This window comes from Trichomonas vaginalis, chromosome II (assembly GCF_026262505.1).
Source record: "Trichomonas vaginalis G3 chromosome II, whole genome shotgun sequence".
Taxonomy (NCBI): Eukaryota; Parabasalia; order Trichomonadida; family Trichomonadidae; genus Trichomonas; species Trichomonas vaginalis.
The window spans coordinates 4,992,688-5,001,757 of NC_067204.1; the positions used below are offsets into that span (position 1 = coordinate 4,992,688).

The 9,070-nt window shown below is 33.3% G+C and overlaps 1 pseudogene across 1 annotated transcript, besides 1 other annotated feature; it reads right to left on the minus strand.

Annotated features, from left to right (window-relative positions):
• Positions 1-250: 250 nt before the first annotated feature.
• Positions 251-6,493, minus strand: TVAGG3_0488250 (annotated as a pseudogene). The gene has a single exon: positions 251-2,906. A coding segment is annotated over exon 1 (2,656 nt).
• A 47-nt stretch (positions 6,494-6,540) lies between these two features.
• Positions 6,541-9,070: part of a mobile genetic element that runs on past the window's edge.

Below are 9,070 nucleotides of genomic sequence, written 5' to 3' on the forward strand. Positions count from 1 at the left end.
TCTCTTGAGGTGTGAGGAAGTTTCTCGACAGAGGAAACTTTCATATCGAATGTTGCCTCTGTCGAGATGTATGTGACAGGCAAAGTGCAATCACCTATCAATATTGCACTTTGCCTGTCAAAAGTTCTTCGCATCTCTTGAGGTGTGAGGAAGTTTCTCGACAGAGGAAACTTTCATATCGAATGTTGCCTCTGTCGAGATGTATGTGACAGGCAAAGTGCAATCACCTATCAATATTGCACTTTGCCTGTCAAAAGTTCTTCGCATCTCTTGAGGTGTGAGGAAGTTTCTCGACAGAGGAAACTTTCATATCGAATGTTGCCTCTGTCGAGATGTATGTGACAGGCAAAGTGCAATCACCTATCAATATTGCACTTTGCCTGTCAAAAGTTCTTCGCATCTCTTGAGGTGTGAGGAAGTTTCTCGACAGAGGAAACTTTCATATCGAATGTTGCCTTTCTCCAGATGTATTACAAATAAAAAAGAATTCCATCCCAATTACACTCTATAATACAACACTATCAATATGATCAAATCACCTCAATATTAAAAAAATTTTTTCTGCTTTATATAACTTATGGCGTGTACCAAACTCTTTTACAGACTCTCCTGAGCTATCCTCACATATAAACATATGATAATAACGCATACATACTCACTTCATATTCTGATCTCATGACATATTACCGCAAAAACTATAATTATACAACACACCTCATAAAGTCTCATTTTACACGTATCTACACGTTCAAAACCTATTTTTCTTCAAATTGCCAATTCCAAGATAAGGAGATATTTATTATATCTTCCGTTTTCTCTCACAAATATATTTAATTTTCTGAATAATGCGTATAATAAAATGAATATCTCAAAAACTAAAATACAAAATTAATATTGGGTTATGACTTGATATAATCTAAACTTTTGAATTCATTCATTTTTTGAAAAATGTGGATTTTTCAAAAATGATGTTGTTAAGTAATTTGCGTTTAACTTGTTATGTAATGCATATTTTCACGATCTGACAGCAGAAATCGAATCAGCGGAACCTGAAGAATCAGATTACGCGGGAAAAATAGGTTTTGAACGTGTAGATACGTGTAAAATGAGACTTTATGAGGTGTGTTGTATAATTATAGTTTTTGCGGTAATATGTCATGAGATCAGAATATGAAGTGAGTATGTATGCGTTATTATCATATGTTTATATGTGAGGATAGCTCAGGAGAGTCTGTAAAAGAGTTTGGTACACGCCATAAGTTATATAAAGCACAAAAAATAAAATTTAAATATTAATTAGGGAAAATTATATTTTAACGATTGAATGCAAAGTTGTTTTCTATAAAGCATAGTATATGACAAATGAGCGTGCATAACACACTCTTGTCGGTCAAAGTTCCGCATTCAAGTTATGAATGCGGAACTTTCTATCATTCTGGGAGACATGCACAGGCAATGTCTCCCGGAATGATATATGCAGAGCGGTAAGAGTGCATAACACACTCTTGTCGGTCAAAGTTCCGCATTCAAGTTATGAATGCGGAACTTTCTATCATTCTGGGAGACATGCACAGGCAATGTCTCCCGGAATGATATATGCAGAGCGGTAAGAGTGCATAACACACTCTTGTCGGTCATAGTTCTCCAATTTTATTCTTTTCACCACACATTTTCTCATTTCATTAGAAATTATCTATCACCCTTTTTCACTATTATACAAAACATCAAATACACATCCAATTTCAAACTACTTATTCTAATTTATTCATTCATTTTATTTATGCCTAACAATATACCATTCACTTACATTTGTACTATAATTCACTCATACAACCAAATATACTTAACAATATTATTCAATATTAATATTTCTTTTATTTTTTTCTATTTCTTTCTATTTCTTCAATTTTATTAAAAAAAATTATTCATTATTAATATAGTAATTCATTGGTAAACTTCCTTCTTATCTTCACTTGTGTTATTTGAAATCAAATATTAACCATATCAATAGCAGACTCAATGTAAAAATTTAGATATATTTTTTTTTTTCATTATTCAAACTTTGATAAATTTTAGTATAATGAATGATTTTGTTTCGTGTATGATACAGAAATGAAAAGCTTAATTAATATTATTTTGCATTTCTTCAAGAATGTTAGAGTATATCTACATTAAAAAATCAGATTCGAACTGCAATACTGCATCAAATTGTTGCACATCTGATAAGGATCTCAAAAGAGTAAAGTTAATTTTTTTGAGTTTTTTTAAGTTTTGAGCCTTAGTAAAACACCATCTCGAGCAATATTTTTGGGACGACGATAGGTCTTATTTGGCCTTACAGTGGACCCTTAAATCATATTAAAAATGTCTTTCGATCTGATAAAAAAATTAGATATACAAATCATTTTATTAAAATATAATTCTAGAGTTGCAAGGAAATTTTCATGTTCTTTGATATATATATCAATTTTTTGAATTGATTCTAATATAAAGTCAGAATACGCAATTCGACTTTCGAAGAAATTCGGAATATTATGTATTATTGTGTAAATCACATACGTCGCTCTAAATATGTCGCGTAGATTGAACTTAACCTGAACAAGTGAAGCGAGATCTTGAATATGGCAATCATGAATTATTATATCATCCACTTTTGGAAGTGGGGCAGGATTCTTTTCTTTTGCCTGGTCGGCCACTTTTGGATTATCAACTTCTGAAATCACAATTTCAGATTTTCCTCCTTTTTTGATTTTGTGGAATTTAAGGGCTGGAGGTGGACTTATCGTTGTATATAAATGGGCACAGTGCTGGCAAGGGATTGTTGTCAAATATTTCTCTTCCCAAATCTTCATTTTGTCTTGGCACTTTTGGCATATCATTGTTTTACAACGATTCTCCTCTTTCATAGACCCATTTTTCTTCTTGTTTTTTCGAAAGAGTTTTAATGCGCATTCATTCTCTGGTTTTCGAAGTTGATTTGCTCTTGCAATTATATAATTTAATGTTTCATTCATTTTACCTGCATATGACTTTACTCTTGACATAACTGCATTGTTATGGGAATGAAAACTTTCCACATGGTTTGAGCACGAAATCCTTGGTTTTCGCAAACAGAGTGCAAGATTTTTCTTCTGAGTTTTTAATTCGAGAAACGCTTCATACTGCGCACTATTGATGGCACCTGAGTTTTTGTAAATCTCAACAATTGGAAGAAATAATTCATACTTATAATCATATTCTTTTATATTCCACGCAAAAACAATTGTACTCGCAATTGCACAAATCCAGGTGCCTGCCCCAATCGATTTAAATAGTGTCTCAAGCAATAATACACAATCAAATGGTTGAATGATGTAAACGATTCCAAACCTTTTCTAAAATCGTTTATGAATGGGATTTTTTTGATAATACTTTCATCAACAATTGTCTTAAGTGTATCATAAATCAATTGATAAGATTTTGCCGACTCCGAGGGTCCTATAAATACACCCAACGGGAAACCCATGTTACCATATATAATATGGGGGTATATAGCTATATAATCATCAAGTGGAAATGTCGCGTCGAGTTCGATAGCTTGGGCATTTTCTATGAAAAGTTTCACTTCTGGATGGAGATATAAGAGCCATTGAATATTACTATTATTAAACTTGATTGGCATTTCATCACTAATTGAATGATATTTGACAAATCCAGGGATTAGATCAAAGAGATATGCAATATCATTTGAATTTCTGTGAAGATTAACATCATTTATATATTCATAATATAATGTCTTATCGAGTGCATTGTTTTTGAAGCTTGAATAGAATTCTTTTCCTAGAATTTTATTTACAAATTCAATATTGTCTTGAGATGAGTTTGTAGTTAAAACATGCTTTTTCATTTCAATATTAAAATAGATCTAACACATGCACATTCTGAGCAAATATAAATTGAAAATGATAAATAGCAATCCTCACTGACCAATTCAAATATTTTATCTTCCTCATTTAAGATCAAAATTTGAATACCACTTTCTGTATGTTTTTGTTTCAACTTTAAAAATGATGGCATATGTTTTACAAAATCAAGAATTTGCTGCAAAGTAAATTGAGAATGCATTTCATTGCCAATATAAATTGAGATGATTTTTTTCTATCGTAATTTATTGTATTTTTGGAAAATTCGATATAAACATTATGTTTATCTAACATAACATCATGAAATTCGGAACTCTGATACTTTTCGGGGATGTCATGGCTTTTTATCCATTTGCATTCTTTCATAATATTTGCTAAACCGTCGTATTTTTTTAAAGCTTTTTCAACATTTTTTGGTGATGCAAGAATTCTGTAAAAAGTGACATTTTGGTGAATGATTGATTCGTATAGTAAGGTTTCAGAATAATTCATAATAAATGATAAATAGAATGAATGTGGCTGATAAATAGATGTTATTCTATAAAGTTTTACAAAAAGTGGAATAATTTTCTGTGGTGTATAATAAAGCACTTCTTCACATACATTGCAATAGAGATATAAATAATTGCCAAGTAAATCAGGTGTAAGCTTTAATATTTTATTCACTTTTTCTCGAATAGCTTGATCTGGACTGATTGAAAATCATCGCCCTCTGACAATTAGTTAAATTCCTGAGTTTTGCAATAGTATTTTTAGCTTCAAATAGAATTACAATTTCGTTTATTTTAATTGAATGTTTTTTTCTTCTCCGATAAAAGTGATATTATATCCCTTATATTTTGGTACATCTAATGAATCGTTGATTAAATTATCATAAAAAGAGTGATCCAGTGGTGGATAAGATGAGAAATATGGTGAGTATATATTAGTTGTATCATTATGTAAATATTGATTAACAGACTGAACAAATGCTTTAATAAAATCATCACTATCGTTGAATTCTAAAAATAATTCTTGTTTCTGAATTAAGTGTGTTATAACCTTAATGGATTGACGTAAAAATTTTAATCTGCAAAATGCAAATCCAGCGACAAATTTGATTAGCTCTTTGGAATCGATAAAATCGGGAATTTCATTATTTGGTTCCTCATCATTTATTATATCTTTTTCAATTTCATTGAGATACTGAAGAGTGTTTTTGTCTTGATTATTTAAGAAAACATTTGTAAAGAGATGCTGTCGTGCTTCTGTAATATTGTTATTAGAGATCTCTAAAGCATTTCTTACTTGAGTTTCAGTGTAACCTAGAGATGTCAAAGACAAAAAGAGTTTCTGATTTATTTCCATTTGAAAAAAATTAAAACGTGACATTTTTCGCAGAGGAATGAGTTTCGAAATCAGTCAAATTTATGGAGAGTCAAACAGAAGTAAGAATTGTAAAGTGAAAATACCTATAAGAATCGCAGAAAAAATTAATCATTGTCCAATGAATGCTCAAGAAATTCAAACATTTGCTTCTAGTAATATGTTTGAGCAACTTAATACTTTGGAATTATCTATTCAATTATATAAGAAGAATGTAATTGACTTTTTTAATCTGGTTGAACTATTAATTTATTTTTTACCAGATTATCAAGGACAAATTAGAACAGTTTATAAAGATCTTGAAAACATTCAAGAGAAATTACTTAATATGCTTAATTCAAACGAAATTACTCAGTTCCAAATTCAATTACTCTGTAAATTCTTCATAAATTACGCCAAGCAAAAAAAAATCATGTACAAAAGGCAATTAAATCTTATATTCAAGATAAATTATATAACTCGCCAAAGTGGAGAAATGAAATATTCAAATGAGAATAATATCCGCATTGAAGCTATGATCAAATCAAGTATTTTTGACTAGTGTAATATACGCAACGAATTAGTGTTCAAATTGCCTCTTCCAACTTTAAATATCGATGAAATAATTGAAATTTCAAATAGGAAGAAAATTACGTATTTTGAATGTTGTTTGGAATTACGGAATTCTATTGATGAAATCACCACATTTCAATACTATAAGAATTTTTTCAAATTTAATTTTAAGAGTGAAATGGCATTAGATTTCACAAAAAAAGTATTAAGTATAATTTGGGAGGGATCGGATGGTTCGTATTATATTACAATTGAAAATCTGGAAGAATTATGCGAAAAATTAAATCGAGATGAAGGAGAAAAGGTTTTTTCTCTTATCATAAAATGGTATAATTATATGTATTGCATTAAAAACTATGATTTTGAAGATGAAGAAATGAAAATTACAATCAAAATTGTTAAAAATGCAAAATATGTTATTATAAATGGGACAGGGAAGAAATAAACTTTATTGATTATCCTCCAATGCCGACATTTATTGAAAAAAAGAAGTTAGAGAAATTAATTAAATTTGAAGAAGTGAAAAAGGTATATGAAGATAATGTTTAATTGAAATGTAATTAGCATTTGGATTAAATGCAAGGTGAGATATAGAATAAGAATCAAACAGGGATTTTGCAAAATGAAAATTTAAAAAATTAAATACAATTTGAAATTTTAATGAAGAATTAAATGAATTGTTAATGGTTAATAAAAATTAAATGAATTTTAATTGTAATATGAACTTCCTCACACCTCAAAGATGCGAAGAACTTTTGACAGGCAAAGTGCAATATTGATAGGTGAATTGCCTGTCACATACATTTAAATTCGATATGAAAGTTTCCTCTGTCGAGAAACTTCCTCACACCTCAAGAGATGCGAAGAACTTTTGACAGGCAAAGTGCAATATTGATAGGTGATTGCACTTTGCCTGTCACATACATCTCGACAGAGGCAACATTCGATATGAAAGTTTCCTCTGTCGAGAAACTTCCTCACACCTCAAGAGATGCGAAGAACTTTTGACAGGCAAAGTGCAATATTGATAGGTGATTGCACTTTGCCTGTCACATACATCTCGACAGAGGCAACATTCGATATGAAAGTTTCCTCTGTCGAGAAACTTCCTCACACCTCAAGAGATGCGAAGAACTTTTGACAGGCAAAGTGCAATATTGATAGGTGATTGCACTTTGCCTGTCACATACATCTCGACAGAGGCAACATTCGATATGAAAGTTTCCTCTGTCGAGAAACTTCCTCACACCTCAAGAGATGCGAAGAACTTTTGACAGGCAAAGTGCAATATTGATAGGTGATTGCACTTTGCCTGTCACATACATCTCGACAGAGGCAACATTCGATATGAAAGTTTCCTCTGTCGAGAAACTTCCTCACACCTCAAGAGATGCGAAGAACTTTTGACAGGCAAAGTGCAATATTGATAGGTGATTGCACTTTGCCTGTCACATACATCTCGACAGAGGCAACATTCGATATGAAAGTTTCCTCTGTCGAGAAACTTCCTCACACCTCAAGAGATGCGAAGAACTTTTGACAGGCAAAGTGCAATATTGATAGGTGATTGCACTTTGCCTGTCACATACATCTCGACAGAGGCAACATTCGATATGAAAGTTTCCTCTGTCGAGAAACTTCCTCACACCTCAAGAGATGCGAAGAACTTTTGACAGGCAAAGTGCAATATTGATAGGTGATTGCACTTTGCCTGTCACATACATCTCGACAGAGGCAACATTCGATATGAAAGTTTCCTCTGTCGAGAAACTTCCTCACACCTCAAGAGATGCGAAGAACTTTTGACAGGCAAAGTGCAATATTGATAGGTGATTGCACTTTGCCTGTCACATACATCTCGACAGAGGCAACATTCGATATGAAAGTTTCCTCTGTCGAGAAACTTCCTCACACCTCAAGAGATGCGAAGAACTTTTGACAGGCAAAGTGCAATATTGATAGGTGATTGCACTTTGCCTGTCACATACATCTCGACAGAGGCAACATTCGATATGAAAGTTTCCTCTGTCGAGAAACTTCCTCACACCTCAAGAGATGCGAAGAACTTTTGACAGGCAAAGTGCAATATTGATAGGTGATTGCACTTTGCCTGTCACATACATCTCGACAGAGGCAACATTCGATATGAAAGTTTCCTCTGTCGAGAAACTTCCTCACACCTCAAGAGATGCGAAGAACTTTTGACAGGCAAAGTGCAATATTGATAGGTGATTGCACTTTGCCTGTCACATACATCTCGACAGAGGCAACATTCGATATGAAAGTTTCCTCTGTCGAGAAACTTCCTCACACCTCAAGAGATGCGAAGAACTTTTGACAGGCAAAGTGCAATATTGATAGGTGATTGCACTTTGCCTGTCACATACATCTCGACAGAGGCAACATTCGATATGAAAGTTTCCTCTGTCGAGAAACTTCCTCACACCTCAAGAGATGCGAAGAACTTTTGACAGGCAAAGTGCAATATTGATAGGTGATTGCACTTTGCCTGTCACATACATCTCGACAGAGGCAACATTCGATATGAAAGTTTCCTCTGTCGAGAAACTTCCTCACACCTCAAGAGATGCGAAGAACTTTTGACAGGCAAAGTGCAATATTGATAGGTGATTGCACTTTGCCTGTCACATACATCTCGACAGAGGCAACATTCGATATGAAAGTTTCCTCTGTCGAGAAACTTCCTCACACCTCAAGAGATGCGAAGAACTTTTGACAGGCAAAGTGCAATATTGATAGGTGATTGCACTTTGCCTGTCACATACATCTCGACAGAGGCAACATTCGATATGAAAGTTTCCTCTGTCGAGAAACTTCCTCACACCTCAAGAGATGCGAAGAACTTTTGACAGGCAAAGTGCAATATTGATAGGTGATTGCACTTTGCCTGTCACATACATCTCGACAGAGGCAACATTCGATATGAAAGTTTCCTCTGTCGAGAAACTTCCTCACACCTCAAGAGATGCGAAGAACTTTTGACAGGCAAAGTGCAATATTGATAGGTGATTGCACTTTGCCTGTCACATACATCTCGACAGAGGCAACATTCGATATGAAAGTTTCCTCTGTCGAGAAACTTCCTCACACCTCAAGAGATGCGAAGAACTTTTGACAGGCAAAGTGCAATATTGATAGGTGATTGCACTTTGCCTGTCACATACATCTCGACAGAGGCAACATTCGATATGAAAGTTTCCTCTGTCGAGAAACTTCCTCACACCTCAAGA